A 19,285-nucleotide genomic window follows, 5' to 3' on the forward strand; every position below is an offset into this window, starting at 1 on the left:
CTATAGGTTCAAAATGAGCTGCCATTTTAAAGCACAGTGGTGGGAGGGTTTGGCTTAAAAGGGAAGAAAGAAGGAAAAAAAATGGGGAGAAAGGAGTGTGGCTGACATGGCAGCTGCTCTACAAGGCTGACCTGACAGCTAATCAACTTGCTACTGCATTCTGGATTAATGTGCTAAAAAATGTGAGTGTGCAAAGGCAGTTGCATAAACATGCCATATATTAAGATAAGGATTTGTTTGATTTTCCATTTTTTATAAGCCCAAGTAACAGTGAGACTTTTCTCTACCAGAATCAGTCCTACAACAGCATGTTAGATCAGTTAAAATCTCAAAACTGCTGCTTTCAGCAGCACAAAGGGCCAGTCTCAATGGACTTGCATAATACAGAAAAGGTCTCAATAGAGTGCCAGTTCTCCAGTGTGATTGACAAGGAGTGGATGATGTTACCACCAGCAGTTGGAGAGAGAGAGAGAGAAAATAGGACCTTGCATTTGCCTTACATTCGACTCCAGGAATAAGAATAAGCCCAAAGTGTGTTTCAGTTCATGTGATAACAATGACTTTCTTGACAAACAAAGCTATAAAAATGCTGAATGGACTCTTTGATGGTGCTTCTGGCAGAATGAATATTTTAATTAGACAAGACTGTATGCAAAGGGCAGGCTGAACCATATTGGTCTCTGTGGTGTTTTGGCTCATGTGACTCAGTCCTGTGAGTCAATTGCCAACTATGTGCAAGTGTAAATATTTATTAGCATTTACTACAAAAATTCTCTTGCATCCCTCCCAGTATGGCTAAACTCTGTTGAATGGCTATATTTTATCCTCTGACCTATTTAACTGCCATCTTATAGCTTAGTTCAAAGCTTTTTCTACCTCTGTTGTTATCCATTTGGCCTTCCATCTCCCAAAGCACACTTCATTGTTTCTGCCTCAAGAAGGGCCTCTCAAACAGCAGGCAGATCAAAGACCTTTGCCTGGGTCCAGATTAAAACTAACAAATGGAAAGAAAGCAGGAATAGAATCAAATGACAGTTTTGCTAAGCAGGCAGGCTGACCTCTGCAACATATGTGGTGGCTGTCAGGCTGAGGTCCCACCTGTAGAGTACATGAAGTTTCAGTGCAGAACAGCTTGGGAAGGCAGCTGGAGGCCTGCCAAAAGAAGTCTGGAACAAAAACTGTAACTGCAGGGCTATTGCAGTGGTGGAGCTTCCACTTGAGGTGAGACTGCTGATGCTCATAATGGACAGAAAACAGCGCAGGGACCTGGAAGTTACACCACTGCCAGGAACTGAACTCTGTCAACATGGCTCTCTTACAAGGGTGAAGCCTGGTTTACAGAGATGTAAGCTCAACTTGATACCTTTCTTCCTTACCTGATAGCATACACTCTAGATGATGCCCTTTGAATCAGTTTAAGTATTTATGCACCGTGATACCAACCCATGAGTGTAAAGAGACAGCAAATTTTGGCCTGTATGAACCAAATAAGCTCTACATATCAAGTTCCCTGACAACAACTTATTAGACAGAACACTGAGTTGAAGAGAAGTCAATTACATCACTATTAAACTTTGATGCTCTACACAGACAGAAACAATCATGCTCCTATCACCATCTTACATACAGGATTTAGTTACATCCACACAGTCCAGAGAAAGAATAAGCTGTACTCACTTTCATGCACATCAGTAGTGAACATTGTATTTTTAATTTGATCAAAATAATTGGAGAAAGATTCCTAGGACAAGGTGATACCTGTATAAGGCTACAGGGGCAGGACAGCAGTGAAAAAGCCAAGTAAATGTGAATGTGGGAGTTCAAGGCTTATGCCAGTGGTAGCACTGACACATCATACCATGGATTAATGCTTTCCCCCGTGAACAACGGAGTTCAGCTGGGAGAAAAAAAAAAAAAAAAAAAGGATAATTTATCTATTATATTCAAGTATTAAATAATTTGCCAGAATAATTCTCATTGTTGCATGGGGAGGCATAGTAGCTAGTGAACTGTAGAAGAATAAAACACAGGTTACTGGGGGAAGACCTGGCAGGAAGTAACTTAAGACCTGTCTGCAGCTCAGCTGAGAGCTGGATAAAATTACAATATGTATGGAAACTGTCTCCTTAAAAAGAGCATCACATAGTGACAGACTTTGCCCAGCGCTATGCGGCACATAAAAAACAAACCCACAGAGGAGAGCCTGTTATTGCTATCCAGTTTTTTGTTTTACAGCTTTATTAGCATTACACATACTTAGCACTGTAGTGCATAACTCTAGACTGCTAGGAGGCCTGTAGGTTGTTATATCCTAAAGATATGTGTTATATTGTATGTAAATCGTACATCCTAAACAAACACAGTAAAGATTTAGTGGTATAATGCTCTCATTGTAGCAGAAATGTTAAATTTGAATGTGAGATTTAAGATAAATCAGTCTTGAGGCAGTAATTTTTAATGATTCATATAGGTTTAAGAGCTAGGTCTTCAAGGCAAATTACTTCTTTTCATCTCTAAGAGTTTTACAAATGATGGTACTATCAAAGTAAGCTTTCAGCCCTCCACAATCAAATATTTAAATATAATTACACCTAATTACTCTCAATTTCTAAAGTTGTTAAGGAGAGTTTGCATAAATACTGTCTTTAAAAGGACTACATATAAATGGAAGTATAGATTTACATAGCTGTCATCGGGAATTATTGATAAAAGGGAATTTCTGAAAAATAGCTTATGACACAAAAACAATTCTAGATTCATGAGCAGAAGAAAAAAGTTTCGTATAACTAGAGCATCCCAATAAATACCCTAAGAAACAAGGCAACAGTGTTAAGAAAGAGCACGACACTAAAGGAGGTAAAGAACTGGCGTGTAACTACTTAAAGATCTGGCCAAAGTTATTGTGCTTTCTTTTTATGCAAAATAATGGCTAAAAATACATGTTAGATTTGTGATTGAAAGTAACTGTGGGAGAAAGGCCCCGCGAGCAGAAATGTCAGCACTGCTCACACCACCACTGGAAGCTGGGGGCTATTCCTCTGGTAGCCAAAGGCAAAACACTCCCCTGCCGAAGTTGATAAAACAAAAAACCAAAACCAACCAACCAAACCCCAAAAGAAAACACAAATTCAGTTTTACGGCTGTTAGTATTTCTTTAAACCCAAACAATTTCACTGCTCAGTATTTCATCTTTTAAAGGGCTTGTGATTCATTTAAGCAAAAGAAAAAAAAGCTGAAGGAAAAGTGCTGATTTTGGGTTGCTAGCAAAAAGTGACTTTTCTTTCCTTCCCCTAACTCGAGATGATTTTCAAACAGTAAACATATGGTCTTTTTCTTTTCAGGAAAAAAAAAATCAAATGAAAATTGCTGACTAGCTCTCTCTTCACATTTCCTACAATTGTCTTGGTTCCTTGAAGCGAATGTCCAGTAGGATGTACCTGGATGAAAGCCTCCAAGTTAGCAATTTGCGTTTAGTAAGTTTTCCTATGTCTTCCTAAAAAAAAAAAAAAAAAAAAAAAAAAAAAGGCGTTTTTCCCCTTCCCGTTCTCACTGGGGCGGTTTGCTCCTAGCCCAGCTCGGGCCCGGTGATGATTCCCAACACGGCCCCGCTGTAAGAGCCGCTCGCAGGTTTGCTCCGCGCCGCGGGGAGGGAGAGCGGCAGCGGCACTGCAGCTCTACCCGCACCACCCAGGCGGCACCTGGAGCTCCCGGGGCAGAGGCAGCCCCGCGGGGGCAGGCGGAAATCTCAGCCACCCCTACACCTCCGCCGAGCGGGGCACGGGAGAAGCAGCGACGCCGAGCCCTCCCGGCGGACCGGCACTCACGGCCCGGCCGAGGCAGCGCCGCGGGGCTGCGCCTTTAAGGGGCCGGGGGAGGCGGCGGCGGGCGGGCTCCTGTGCGCCGGGGCCGCTCCTTCCCGCCGTCCTTCTTTCCCTCCCCCGCTCCCTCCCCCGCCGGCCGGGCGGGCCGTGGGCAGTGCCCGTGGGCCGCCGCCGCCGCGGGAGCGGGACGGGGCGCCGCGGCATCCCGGTTCCCGCAGCCATGGCCGAGCCCCTGCGCCGCCGGCTCCCGCTGCTCCCGCTGCTCCTGCTGGCAGCCGGGGGGCTGCGAGCGGCGGAGCGGAGCGGCGGCAGCAGCAGCGCCATGGAGGAGCTCGCCACCGAGAAGGAGGCGGAGGAGAGCCACCGGCAGGACAGCGTGAGCCTGCTCACCTTCATCCTGCTGCTCACCCTTACCATCCTCACCATCTGGCTCTTCAAGCACCGGCGCGTCCGCTTCCTCCACGAGACCGGCCTGGCCATGATCTACGGTGAGTCCCGCCGGGGCGGCGGCACCGCCCGCCTCAGCCCGCGGCGTCAGCCCCGGCAGGTGCCGGCAGGGGCAGGGGGCGGCGGCGGGCCCGGTGCCGGCCGCGCCCCTCCGTGCCGCCGGCAGAGCGCCGAGCCGCTGCGGCTGCCGGGCGGCAGCGCCCGGGTAGGCCAAGCCCCGGGCACGGGGAGCCCCGAGCCGCAGAGCCCGACCGTCTCCGCCGGTGCTCCTGGATCCCGTCCCCTCGCCGGCGCCTTTCCTGGGGTCGGGGACAGAAGGACACTGGGAGGGGACAGGCGGTCCGCAGCCTCCCGTGCGGCAGCGGAGCGGTGTCCTGCGGGAAGGTGCGCTCCGCCGCTGTGGCCGTGCTGCCGCGGACAGCGCTCCGGTGACCCTCCCCACCGCAGAAAGGCAGCTGGCCGGCCGTCCTTCCAGCAGCACGGAGCGCCGAGCTGTGCAGGTCATCGCAGCGATGGCTTTGGAAAGCGCCGTCGCGCTGCCCTCGCCGTGCCGTGGCCGCGCCACGCGGAACGGAGCGTGTTTAGCCTCCGTCCGGGTTTGCTCCCTGGCTGCCGACGCGCTGCTGTCACCGGCGGCCCGCGATTGCGGATCCCGTCTGACCGCAGTGACGGTGACCAGACACCCTGGCAGTGTCCGCGGCTCAGCCCGAGCCCTCCTGGTGGAACGAGGGCTCTGCTGATGGGAGTTCGCCCACTCCAGGCCCCTCTTCTCGGTAGATGTGAGTAAAGGGAAAGTAAATCCCTCAGGAGAAACCGTGTGTCCCCCCTGCGTTTGTGTGGCTGATGGTCCAGAGGAGCTGGGCTCTGCTGGATAATGTTAATGGTGCTGGACTGCTCTTCCTGGTGCTGTCAGCACCTGGCGCAGAGGGCGGCAGGTGAGCCTGAACTGGGGACGCAGAGCCCTCAGTCCACAGGGAACTCCACAATTGTTTGCTACACTGAGCATAGTGGGTTGTGGTGAAGAGCAGCCATCCATTTGAAAAATTATTTGTCTGCTGGTGATTGGCTACTGCCGTAAGCGCCGAGGGCACTTCTTCTCCTTCGCCAGCGGAATCTGTTCCTGCTGAACCGTGTGAAACACCTGCCCGATGTTGGTCGGGATAAGCATATTGAGGGTAACCACACATGAGAAATTCAGCACTCGAGGGGAGGGGGAAAGTGAAGCATTTCCTCCCCGATGAGTACTACTGCTCTTGAGAGCTATGTGATTGCTTGCAAAGCAGTGGAATTTTCCTCTGCTGATGCTTCTCTTAAACCATCCCAATTTGCTCTTAGTCACTGATCTCTTTGCTGCATTGCTGTGTACTTCACATTTGCTCATTGCTGAAAACCGACATGAAAAACAACTGGGCATATAAGTAAGTTATGCACTGGCATGATAATGCTTAGCAGCTGATGAGTGCCCAGGAGACAGTAGATTAACTGTCTGTATTGATTGGAAAAGAGACAGGGTAAGGTGGTATTGAAGATGTTTAGATATTACACTACCGTTGTCACCTTTGGAAAGTTCATTTATGATGTTTTATGATCGTTTCAGTGGTTTGGTTTATGCTGAAAATCTTGTGTATGTGGGTGTGCTAATGCATGCAGTACAAGTGTCAGGGCATCAAGGGCATTTGGGTATGTGTTTTGACGAGCTGCGTGGGAAATGAGAAATTGTTCAGCTGGAGAGATTCTGCCTCTCATTAAACTCAAATTAGTTTGCTCTAACATGCAGTTCCTGATCTGTGACAGGGGTGTTAGGTTCCCAATTTGATGTGCAAATGCTGAAATTTTGTCTTAGGAAAGGCAGAATCTCTTTCAGCCCCACTGGCAGCATCCAAAAAGAAGAATAATTCACTCAAATTATAACATTTTCTAGATGTGCGCTCAAATAATTTTGCTTTCATAGATTGTTCCTCAATATAGTTGCCTTCTAAATGAGTCCCCTTATTATATCAAAATACATGATGTTCTCCCTCCCAAGCAAATGGACTCTTGCCTTTTCATGGCAAACATCCTAGGAAACATGTTTAGTGAGTTAAGTTCCCACCTAACGTGGTAAACCTCCATACTGGTAAAGCTCTGCTGAGACCTGGCTTCACTTTAGCATTCCACAGGCTTTCTACAGAGCAAAAAGAACAACACAGCAAGTGCTGTAGTAACTTTCTGTTACACTTCTGATAACTGGGCTTAGGTCTCCTCTTCCTTCCTCGTTGTTTAAAAGACAGTGGTTAAACGATAGATGGGTTTCTATTTTGCTGATAATTTGCCATCTGAGAAATGCACTTTTAAAAAAGCTACCTATGTATTTAACGTGTATATGTTTGATCACACTGCCTTAAATACAAAATCATAGGGCAATATGTCAAAGAAAGAGTTTGTAGTCCTAAAAGCACAAGTATCTATTAGTAGTGCTAAACAGAATTTAATTGTAGTGTTGAAACTGTAACAGGGGTGCTGCTCTGTGGAAGTTAAATACTAGCAAATGTCAGCTGCTTCAGGGACAGTATTTGCTAATATTGCTAATGCAAGTTATTATGGAGCAATTAAAAAAAAATCCAACAGAACCCTAGCAAACACCAGTGCACAACAGAGAAATAAGGGAACTGAAACTTTGCTGACACATTTCAGCTTGTGATAATGATCATGATGCTTGCTGTTCTTAGTGCTGGCCTGAGTTGCAGGATAAGGCGTTCCGAGACACATTTTTCCTGAAGAGGTTTGGTGGTGACTTTGTTTTGCAGGTCTCTCAGTTCTCTGCTGAGAAGCATCACCATGTGGTAGGAGCAACAGGACATGGACCATGCACCTGGACAGCTCAGGGTGGATTTAAGGGTGGGAATTGATGGTGGGCCCCCAGTATTTTGCTCCTTAGGAAGCAGCCACCTGGATAAGTAGGATATTTCCCAGCAGATCCAGCGGTATCACTGCCACTTTGTCCCTTTTCGTAAGTGGTAATTCAGGCAATTAGGCACCCATGAATCAGCACAGGTGTCAGTCCTACCAGGTACCTTCTTGTCTGTGGAGTTGTTCTGGAGTGTCTGGCAGCCACACATGCTACTGCTGCAGACAAAAGGAAAAGCAAATGGGATGTGGGTACAGTGAAAGAAAAATAGTATATGATGTTTCTGTTGCCCCTTGTGGAACACAAATGAGAGAGAAGTTGTAAATCTTCAGGATAAAAGCATGATATCTGTACTGGAATACTCTGACTAAATTTTGATATCTACAGAGTAGATACAGAAAAGGTCTATTTTTAGCTCATCTGGCTGCAGCGCTCTCTGTTAGAATTCTACTATCTATCTACACATGCTAGAGATGACCTAACTCATCTCTACTTCCAGCAAAATAATGTCAGTCTTGGTTTTTAATAAACCACTTTGACATAAGCCTCCTATTACTAGATTTAGGATCATAACTGAGCACCCAGTTTTGAGAACATTATCCTTTCTCTGACAACCTGATTGTTCTTCCTGAATATTATTTTAAATCACTTTGTTACAGGCTTTTACAGAAAGTCTTGCTCTTTTTTTTTTTTTTTTTTTGACTGCTTAATATGTTTTAATTGTAATACAAATCTTTTCCATAAGCTTGCTTTATGACCTGTGGCTAAATGGAAAAATTATAATTTTTTATTTGGAGAGAAATTTAGAAGAAAGGCTATATAGCTTTTATTTAAAGTTTTATTATTTGCATGTATTTCAGATCTGCTCTTCAGGCAGGGGTAGTTGGATAGCTTATAATTGCTTGTGTTTCTGAAATGTCTTTGGAGTACAAATTCATCTTTAGTATTCAGGGCAGTGATTTTGGGTTTCTTTGTTTCTGTGGGTTTGGGTTTTGTTGCTTGTGTGTGTTTGAGGGTTTTGTTCATTTGTTTCTATAAGGTTCGTGTATTTAATTGAGATAAATTAGTCTGTTAACTTCATCTTCACGAGAAGTTCTGTTAAATCAGCACCAGAATACCCTCTGATCATGGCATAAGCCAAAGAAGAGAGAAATGGCATCTTGGGTTTCTTTTGTATGAGGAAGCCTTTGGTGACACACCTGGCTGTTCAGGTTGGTACTGCTCTGCAGCACCATGTGATTGTAGGAACCACGCAGAGGCTGAAGGGGGAAGGTGTTCCTCTGCATGTCCTGCGGTTCTCACGTGAGTTAGAAAGCTGGCACAAACAGCTGCCAGGTCTATCATACTGCAGAGCTCACACGCCTGCCTGCCTTTTGCTCCTGTGTGAGTGCTCTGGTGTTGGCTGGAGTGTGCTGAGCTGAGGGGAGGTAACCTGATGTCTGGTGCACAGGCTTGTTGTCAGAGTGAGGTGGTTCCATGAGAGATTAATGTTGCCCATGTCTGGGGCCTGTAGGAGCTTGAGGTTTTCCTTTGGCCATTTCAGAAAATTTCTTTTGAAGCACCTTCCAGTTTTTCTTTACTACTTTGCAATAGAAATACGTCTCTAAACTGGTCCGCCTATGATTCTCCCTGAAAGAACATAATGACTGAACTGCTCTGTAGATGCAGAGCCTCTGCGGCAACTCTAGTAACTTCTGCTCTTGGTACAGATGAGAAAACAGAAAAGGGGATGGTAAGGGAGCATATAGAAGCTATTAAAAGCTATTAAGTCCAACAGGATGCCCAGAATTACTTGTCAGGTGCTGATGGTGTCCCCATCTCAGTGCTTCTTTACTTAGTCTTTGGAGGGGGTCTATGTTTTTGGCAAGAGGTTGATGGGAGAGAGGCCTGGGTTCTCACCTGTCTCCTTTTTGTTTGGTAAAGTATGCCTTTGTTTTAAAGACAGTCATAGAAAGGTGATAGTGCAAGTTTCCTTGGCTGTGTTAACAAAAATCTGGGTGGCAACTAGTGCGTAATCTAATCTCTGGATTTCACAATACTGCATTGTAAATTTTCTGTAATGAACTGTAAATGGTCATTCAAACAGAATGAACAATTCAGATACTGTTGCTTCAGAAATTTAATTTAAAAATGTGCTGAACAGAAGTGGTTATAGCTGTGTATAGTGTGTATAGCTGTGTATTCCTTTGCAGTGTATCTTTAATAAACCTGTCTCAATTCCTGTGAGAATAAACCTTCCTCAATTCCAAACACTAAAATTGCCTTCACCCAAAGCAATTATCTACAGAGCAGGAAGTACTTCCTGGGTCACCTGTACAGGCAGTCCTGGGCACCCTTTAGGAGTATCTGTGCAAGCTGTGATACACCTTTATGAAGTACTATGTGTCCTGGACTCACTAACAGAGTGACCAGAGAGAACTCTAGACCTCTGCTCTGTGTGCTCCCAGCACAACTGGAAGTAGATGTAAGCCTTGCCTCTGACTTACCCAAACTCCCTTCTCTAGGGACTGGCCTTGACTCCCAGGTGGGGTGGTTTCCTGCAGCACATGTAGATAGCTCTGGAGCAGTGATGGGAAGGCTCGATTGCCTGTGACAGAAAATTGTTGTGGTTCAGCTAGCTATGATGTTTTTATATCCTCAGATGCTCTTATAACCTTGCTTTGTGGGTGCATAGCAGCCCTTTCCCCCACTCCTTCCTTCTGAAAGTTGGGCTCCCCTTAGCAATTGGCTTTGCAGAGTAGTTCAAAACATCTTAGAGAGTTGGGTGAAACCTTTTCCTTGCTTCTGGTAGGGAGCTTTTTCCACCCCCATCTGCTGCTATCTGACCAACCATTATCTCCATTAGGCAGAGGTGGCAGCTTCACCCTCAACTGGTTTAGAAACTGGATATCTGAAGCAGGAACCTCAGCTCCACTATTAATAAAGGGAAAAAATGTTACAGGACACAGTTTGCACTCCAGAACTATGTATCTTGGTTTGTTAGGGGCCAGAAGTAAAAATATTTTGCAGTTCCTCTCTAGGCCTTAAACGGGTGTTGTGTGCCATGGATGCTCTCTCCTTGCTTATGTGCTGAATGCTGTGAGTCCAGCACTGGGCTGCTGAACTGTCCCTGTGTGTTCAAGAGACAGCCTCAGCATCTAACTCAAGTCTGTTGTTTCCATACTGACAGCCAGAAATACCAGCTTGTAGATTTTTTTTTGCCCCCAACACAGAGTACTTATCTGTGACTCAGGATTAAAGCTTTATCCCCATTAAATACTGAATATAGCCTTTCTCGCCCTGCTTTAGACTAAGTGATGTCTTCATTGAAAGAATGTGATAGAAGCAATTTTTTAGAAGAGTATTTATGTTGGAGATTTTTTTTTTACTACTGTTGTAAAGAATACACAGTCATTCTCAGCAGTTCAGATCTTTTCTGTCTACCAGAGATAGATAATTTAGCTAAAATGAACTGCATTTTTCTCCCCTATTAAAAAGCACTTCAGCCTACAATTAACTGAGTGTGAAGGGAGAAAAGCAAAATTGTGGGAAACTGTCCCACAATTTTTCCATGTCCTGAAATCAGACAAATCACTTTCATTTATAAGGACCTAAACGGCCTTGAGAGCTATGGTGGAAGAAACTGCTGGTGTTTGTTTGTTTTTTTTTTTTTTTTTTTTTTTTTTCTTCTTTTTTTTTTTTCTTTTTACTGGGGAGAAAGAGCTGAAGGCTCCCTGTAAATTAAAGTTGAGGAGATGAACTCTGCTCTTAGCCTGAGGAGATGTGTAGTTTCCTGTGCTTCCTTCATGGCTTTAGTATTCCATGTTGCTTTTCAAAGGCTGGGTGGAAGCTCCTCATTTCTTTTGGTACAGACGTAGGTGTGAGTGATACATGGAGAAAGATCACAGCCTCTCCTGGCAGAGCTCCTGTGGGTGCAGCACTGCTGCCAGGGGTGTCTGTGGGCTTGGCTACCCTGCTGCCCCTGATGGCTCAGCAGTGGGGTACGTCTCCTGCCACAGGAGGGGCCCTGATGCCTCCCTGGTGGGATGTGCAGGTTTGCTGCAGCCTGGGTCGCTTCTCCACAACTACCCTTTTCTCTGTTTGTAGTTTTTTTCAAAATGCCTCTTCCTGGTTGGAATGGATGTGTAGTAGACGGTTTTAAAGGCAGCTGAAGCCACCAGAATACCTGATGCATATTTAAAGTATATTTGGGTGTATCACTGGTTCCTCCTCTGTTACCTTGTAAGCTCCTTGGAGAGGGGAGTTTGAACAGCAAAGCTGTGGGTCTTGGTGTACTGCATTTGTGGAAATGTTTAAATAAAGTGGTCTGCTTATTCAGAATGCCATGCCTTTCCATAGCTGTATTCGCTTCTCACTTAGACCTAAAAAAGTAAATTAGGATTGAGGAGATTTTTAAGTAAGTTTGACATGTTCAGCTTCTCTTTTATTATGAAATCAAAGGACTATTCTTTACCAAAAAAGGGATGGAAACAAAGGAACACGCTACAAATGTATTCTAAAATGCAATTTACTTGTCTGTGCATAAGATGACAGTCTTTAATGTGCTGGCTGTTTATGGAAGTGTGTTGTGTGCACCTGCATCTCTTGCCATCAGTAGGCAGGTAAAAATAAACCTGCCTGTGTGGCTTCGTGTCACCTACGTGTGAGACTTCCCTGTGTCAGCTCTGCAGCAGGGCACGCCATGTCTGTGAGTGATGCCAACACACTGGAATGAAGTTATTGCTTCTGAAGCTCAGAGGCTGTTCCATTAATTCAAGAACTGGATTAAATATGAAAACTGCTGTTAACCTTTGCCATTGCTTTGAATATGAGATATTAACAGAAAGATGTTGTAAGTGATGATAGTATAAAAATAGCAAGTGTCCCACATGGATATGATTAGCTTTTGGTTTTTACTCAGAATCCATTAGAATGAGTGCTATATGCTTCCACACCAAGAAATTATTTCCCCCACACATACACTTCTTAGCTATCAAGTCCTTCAGTAGTGAAAGGGGACCTGCATTTTAAGTGCCATAGGCCTCTCTGCTGTTGTTTTACTGCTGCACAATCCTTCCTGTTTCTCATTCCTTTGTGACAGTCTGCCTATACTTAGTGATTGTGCAATGACCTTTCTCCTGAAAAGATTTACCTTATCCAGGAGAAAACTTGACTGTTCCTCTTAAAATGCCTTCTTAGTGAGTGAATATCAACCTTTTTTAATTGGCTTTTAGCCTTGCTGTGTAATTGATGCTTTCAAAGTAGCCATTAGAAGTTAGGCTTCCTAAAAGTTCCAAGTGGCAACCACAGAGGGCTCCCTGGCTAGCTGGGAGGAAAGGGTGTTCCCAAGAGAATTGTGAGTGGAGTTGTCATCACTGGCTACGCTGCAGTTTTGCACTGTCTGGAAAGTACAGGAGTAATATGGAAGAAGAAAACAGGTGTAAAGGCTTATTTCTGTTGGGGAAGTGCCACATGATTGTTTCCCCTGGGTTATCTTTGATATTTTAGTTGATTATTATGTAATGTTATATATTAAGAGAAGAGGAGGCTGACTGTAAGTGACCTTCCACAGACATGCCTGGCAGGGTTGGCTGTAGCATCCTCTCCTGGCTCACAAAATTCACGTGGGCACTTCATTTTTGGTTTGTCCTCAAGATTTATCCTTTGAGAGTCATCTTTTTACTCTGCACAGCATAAAGTGTGTGGCTTTGTCATACCTATCTGCAATACTAGTGTCTTACAGGGAACATATTCCCACCAGACATGGGTTACAGTGGATCATTCTTGGAAGAAGATGAGTATTTTGAAGATACGTTGGTGTGTGTGAAATAACCTTAATGCTGGAGTAGACTTTTATATAGTCAACTGAGTGTCAAGACATTGTCTCAGGCTAACCTTTATTGCTTTTGGTCTCTGCACAGCAGTATGTCTGACTTGGCAAAAAATTGTTTATGAAGTTGATTTTTATATCTAGAGACTTTTAACCTTCCTTCAACCACGTTTATTTGTGTTAAAGCAATGTGTATACACACTCACAATCTTTCTGATTATCTTTACAGAGATACATAGATAAAAAATTAATCTTTTCCTCAGCACTACATGACTGATGAGTTAGTGAGTGATTTCCTAATGATGATTTGCTTGTTAAGCTGCAGTAACAAAATATAATTGCAGCATAGTTTGATTATACATGTGCCTGCATGAAACAGAGAAATGTCAACATAGATATCTTGGTGATACTTAGTTCTTGATTATGTCCCCCATTTTCCTCAGGGAGCCATAAAAACTGTTTATTGCTTTTGCTGGCAAATGCTTGAGTCTACTTATTTCAACATTTTCATTTTTTTGATCCTAATGGTTTTGGGATCTCTTCCAAAGTATAAAAGATGGGAGAGTTACATTTATTTTTTGTTCTCTGTACTTCAAACAAAAATATCTAATCTCATTGCACCAGGTGCTTATGATGTTAGATAGTGTTTTGTCAACTCTAATTACAGGATGATAGGGGAAACTTTGCATTTTTCTTTTTTCATACATATGATATAGCTCTTCTAAAGACTGAAAGGTTGGGACAGGAGGTGTAAGCACAATCTACCCTGCATTTATGATCACTTTATCCTTAGCCTGTGAAAGCTAAGGCTAAGGATCAGGATCTCAATCTTCTAGGTACTGCTTAAATGCATAGTTATGTTCTTAAAACAAAAACCAGACCAACAACCTTAAAATCTGCCTATGAAGCATTCGGTTTGCTAAGCTTACTAGCCAAAGCCAGAGGTTGTCTTTACTTCTCTGTTACCAGGCCGCCAGTTGTTTTTCTGCATTAGGTGCTACCTTTACCACAGCTCTAAGAGAAATTTGAGACTCCCACAATTTTTTTAGCATGATGTCTATAGAATTTTTTAGCCTCCTTTTGCTTTTCTTTCTTCATTCACATGATGATGACACATAAGCCTTGCTCTCCAATGGTTCCTGTGGGTATTATTATTGCCACGTATTTTAGCTCTCCTAGAAATTGTATTATGCTGACTGCCTGCTTTTTTGTGGGAATCTCCTAACATTCTTTCCTTGTTATTTCATTTCTCTCCACGGTGCATCCAGTAGCTTATTTAAAGCTGACAGCCTGGATTCCTCTCCGTACATCAGACCTACTTTTTTCCCTAGTCTAAACTAAAAACCTTTGCTCTCTTCCCTGCCTCATGGGAATATGAGGATTGGCTTAATGTCAGAATGGCTGAAATAGTTTGTCATTTTTTATCTTCCTCCTGCTACCACAGTCCTCATCACTGAGACTCGTTCCCCTCACCACTAATGAAACTATCTGTGCCTTGTGTTCACCTGTAAGCTGTTTAAGCTGTGGAAGTTATTTCTAGGCAACATATGAGTAAGGCATGAATTCCTATGTCTCTCTACAGTCCAGGCTTTGATTTCAACGCTGACTTCTTTGCTGTTCTGGTTCTCAAGGCACAGGAGAATTTTGTTCAGATTAAACTTTTGCTGTCTGTTATAAGAAACTTTTTTCTCTGGCCCTCTTTTGCTTTGTTACTGTGTTCTCAGCTGTCCTCAGTAAAGTGAAAGATAAAGATATCACTGTCTTTAGGACCATTTAATCATAACAAGAATCAAACTAACATTTTTTTATCTTGCTAATAGACTGTGTCAGGACCAAGACTTAGTTTTTAGCCCTTATACTTTAAAAAAAAAAAGGCTTCAAGTTTGACTCATGAGCAATGTATGGATTTCACAGCTTTGAGAAGAAAACTTGGACCATTGAGACTATTTACCACCAGGGTTATGTTATAGAATTTTCCTTGAACACTCAGCAAGGAAATTTGAGTTAATTTGTAACATTTATATTAAGTTAAAAATTTATAACAAGTTTGTAAAGAAACCAATCTTTCAGTAAGTTAAAGCTTCCAAGATCTTCAGAACACTTGAATGCAGAAAAGGGCAATGCATAAGAACAATAATTGGAACTTGTATAATTATGTCAAGGTGCCAGAATCCAAATGATGCAATATGTGCATGGCATTTTTTTATCCTTGAACAGATCACATTTGACCCACGTGTGCATGCACACACGACATGCACACCTCAGAGCTGAATTGCTCACTTTCCAGAATAGCCTGTTCTTGTGTAATACTCTGTGTGAGCACAGAGACAGATGTATCTGAAGCACTGATTTCTGATGCTTCACTTGATTGGAAACAGTATTTCTTTGCATTTGACTTAGTATAGAAAATATATACCATTTTACACGGGGATGTGGTATTTTTTTTATCGACTCCAGAAAAGCTTGTCAGCTAAAACATAGGTTCTTCTTTCTGTTGTCCTGATACATAAACCAAGTGTATGTTGTGTGGAGATTATAAAAAGTTTGTGATTCATATACTGAGATAAATATATGACTGGTGGAAAGCTGATACGCCTCAAGTTAATAGTTAGTTATACTCCTAAATTTAACTGCTCTTACTGTAGGTGGTTTTCCTGTTACATTGTATTCGCCTTACTGGTTGAGAGATTTGGTTTAAACAGCAGCTTGTTGACAAACACAGATTTATGGGAAGTTCCTGCTCAAACAGGGACTTTCTGAATTTGGAGTTGGTGGGCTGGTGCAACCAGGAAGGTGCTGTAGAGCTGCTAAAAAGGTTTTGGAAGACATTACTTATTTCTGTTAGCAGCAGTTTACCAGAGGTCCATTCCATAATGCTGGGCTTCTAAGTTAAGCAAAGTTAATTTAAAAAGAGTGTCATATTTTTAAAATGTCTGTAACGTCTGGAACAAAGCTCATTTTCATACTGTAACTTGAACTGACTGAGTTCCTTGGACTGGGAGTTACTACTGGGATGTGACATTTGCAGATTTCCTGGTTGTATATGCCAGGAAAATTTACCAATGACTTAGGATTTGATGGGCTTGTTAACCAAGCAGGCTTGCTGTAAGCTTCAGTGAGAAGGAGGTCAGCCAGTACTGAAGAAATCACCTAATCTGGCCAGAAGAAGTTGCAGAGCAGATTCCTGCAGCAGCAGGTACCCCAAGGAGAAATGCTTGGCTGGATTGTGTCTGCAGAGAAAGATGAAGGCAGAGGACTCAGTCAGGCTTATTGAGATTTTCCTCCCAAGTATTTCCATTCTCATAACAGAATTTTCAATTGAAACATCTTCAGTTGAAATGGATTGAGATGTAGACTATGGTAGAATGGAAATGTTTGGGTAGGGATATAATTTTTTTGGGGAGGGTGGTAAATCAATGGCTGAAAAACTAGAAGTTTCTTTTTTGCAGAAAGAAAAAAATATTCTGATTTACTAGTTCAGTTTTCCTTGCTATATTCCTGTGCTTTTTGTTCAGCCTTTCTATTTAGTCTGTGCGTCACAGTCCAGTAACCTCAAATCTTTGAGATAATAAATAGGAAATCCTGAAAAAGAACACTCTCTCTTAGGAACTTAACAAAGGAGAGGGGTCCTAACTGTGACTGAGGTTAGGTTGTTGAGGTATATAATGACAAAGGTTTTCAGAAGTCAGTGCCAGTTGCACCATCTCTGAACCAACACAAGTAAATTGCTCAGCCCTTAAAAATGTTTTTAGTCACCTGTTTTATGCTGCTTCTTTTTTTCCCCTTGTATTCCTCCTTGTTTGGTACACCTACAGGAATTGTGTGGTAGCAGGGAGTAGGGGAATAGTTGGGCTAATGCTGCTCATCAGCCTGAAGCTAGAACCCAGTTTTTATCACTGCCTGTTTATATGGGGTGGAAATAAAAATGTGTGTGTATTTACAGCTCCATGAAATACCAAGTATCCAAGCACTGTAAAACATTTTAATGTTAATTTTTGCCTTTTCAAGATGGAAAATAATACTAGGTCTGAAGTGCAACAGGAAAGGTTTGCTCGAGATTGCTTGGGAAACTCACTGCTGAATCAGATCATGAGCTGTGATTCTGTCCTTACTCAGTGATTTCCATCAGCGTTGTCTTCACAGTTCCAGGAAAAGCGGAACCTCTACTCTGAAGCAGTTGATGCTGTGCAGGCTCTTTGCTCTTGTAATGATCACACAGGGCCCCAGCTAAACATGATCTGACTTTGCATATCTACCTGTGCCTGCAACACATCTGTACTTTTATCTTGATAACAGCCATGCAAAGCAGGCAGCTGCCACGACTCTTATGGGAGAAGTGCAAGTTAGAGAGTGTGGGCTGCTGCAGTGCCCTTTGCCATGGCTGACTCTTAGCCTGGCACAGAGGAGTGGAGTCACTTCTTGTGGCCCTTTTTTCCTAGTCAACAATCATAAAAAGAGGTGCCTAATTTTTTTTTTCAAGGGTGTCTGAGTATTGGTAAAACAATTAATGGGGGTTTCCTGCCTTGTGGGGTTTCGGTGTTTGCCACAAGTGTCTTAATATGGGGCATTGTGTGCACGATTCATGTTGCAAGATCCTCTCAGTCCTTTATTTCCATTTGATTTGGTGCAAATATTTAGTTACTGTTGTGGCAGAAGGATTGTGGCACACCTTGTTAACTTTCAGTAGAATTTAATGGTAAATTTTCCAGTTAGACTGCTGGAAACTACAATCTTTTACTCAGAGAGTAATCAAAACTAAATCCAGTCCTCAAAGCAAATACTTTAGTAGTGACCGGTCATTATGCAGGAAAATGGATACTTGAATTTATATATGTAATGATACAGTCTGCCAACTTTTTTTTTTATTGTTGTGTTTGTGGCCTCCAACTTGGCAGCCTGACACTCTGTTTTCCCAATGATCTGGCAGTTCTGTCTGTCAGCATTTAGCAAGAGCAATTGAGCACACCTTTTGTCAGTGCTTTGCTATCATAACAAATATGACACTTCCCCTGCACCCATCTGGATCTCATAGCCTGAAACATTATGGTAGCAATGATAATGCTGTGTTCATCCCCAAACTCCTGTTGTTCATTTTGAATTAGTACAGCTATTTATTCCAGAAGAATATGGTAGACTGAAGAGTCTACTTGCTTTCTCAGCAATTAGAATGCCCTAATTAGCTCCAATCCCAAAATTGGTTCTCTATACTTGAGTTAACAGCTAGGCAACACTTCACTGTAAGGAGCAGTTATCCAATTTGATCTCCCATTTATTGTTGTTTAACCTGCTCATATTTCATAACAATTCCTCTTTCTTAAATTGATACAGCTTGTTAAAAGCAAAGGCAAAGAAAAAAACCAATCTTTTTTGGGTTGCATTTGCAATTGTGTAATTTATTTTTGGAATTTGGGAGAAATTTTTTTTTGTGTTGGGCTCTAGCAAAAGCACTGTTAAGCTGGTTTGTCTCCTACTGAGGAAAGGCTCGCCGAAGCAGTAATTCTCTTGAGCTCCTTGGCATGAATAGGCATTGCAGCAATAAGTTTTCTTTTCTCAAGAACTATTTTAATTGCTGCAGCTTCAGAACACATCATTGTCAGGACCTGACATGAACAGACTTTTATACAGAAGCAGCAGACAGCTCCACAGTACCTGCAACAGTGTTTCAGCATATCCGTAACCTCTCTTTATTTTTGTCATTCCTTCTTTCTGTGAGTTACTCATCCCTAAATAAAAAGGGAATGGGGAAAGGTAGCCCTTCTGTGTATTTGGGAGGAAAGGTACTGTGAAAAAACCTTTACTTGTACAGAAGCACATGTGGTTTTTGAAATACAGCATTTAAATGATGCAGTGCTTCCTAAGCCGTTTTTACTCTATTTCAACCATTTTCCTGTTTTGTTTGTAATGTGTATGTTTTCTAGCTGACCATTGTGCAGATCAGCAAATCTTCAGTGCATGCTCTGAAAGCTTGGATTTTCTTTGGATTGATTTTCATTATGGCCCTACTGCCATTCTTTACAATCTGAAGAAAGCCTGCATTCATAAGGATTACTGCATCTGCAAAGGATGAAGAATAAGTAGGAATGATGAACTCCAGCGGTCATGAATGGGCAGATTGTCCCAGCCATTTATTCAGTTGTCAGTATATTGTGGAGTATTTGGGCTGAAAAAAAATGTAAGCATTGGGTAACATACTCTTTTTATTAAAAGCACAGTAGAGTACTCAGAGAGGGTGTATAGTCCAAGACACACTAGTACAGCGCATGCTGTCTCTCTTCCTAAGTGTGATTGATTTGTTTATTTCTCATTGAAAGCTTGTAATTT

At 42.8% G+C, this 19,285-nt stretch overlaps 1 protein-coding gene across 1 annotated transcript in view; it reads left to right on the forward strand.

Moving 5' to 3' along the window:
• Positions 1–3,920: 3,920 nt before the first annotated feature.
• Positions 3,921–19,285, forward strand: part of SLC9A7 (solute carrier family 9 member A7) — a 68,945-nt gene continuing 53,580 nt past the window's right edge. The window contains exon 1 of the mRNA XM_066313560.1: positions 3,921–4,309. Within this exon, the coding sequence (XP_066169657.1) occupies positions 4,042–4,309 (268 nt within the window). The 5' untranslated portion in view covers positions 3,921–4,041. The remainder of the gene's footprint in view (positions 4,310–19,285) is intronic.

Source organism: Sylvia atricapilla, chromosome 2, assembly GCF_009819655.1.
Source record: "Sylvia atricapilla isolate bSylAtr1 chromosome 2, bSylAtr1.pri, whole genome shotgun sequence".
NCBI lineage: Eukaryota > Metazoa > Chordata > Aves > Passeriformes > Sylviidae > Sylvia > Sylvia atricapilla.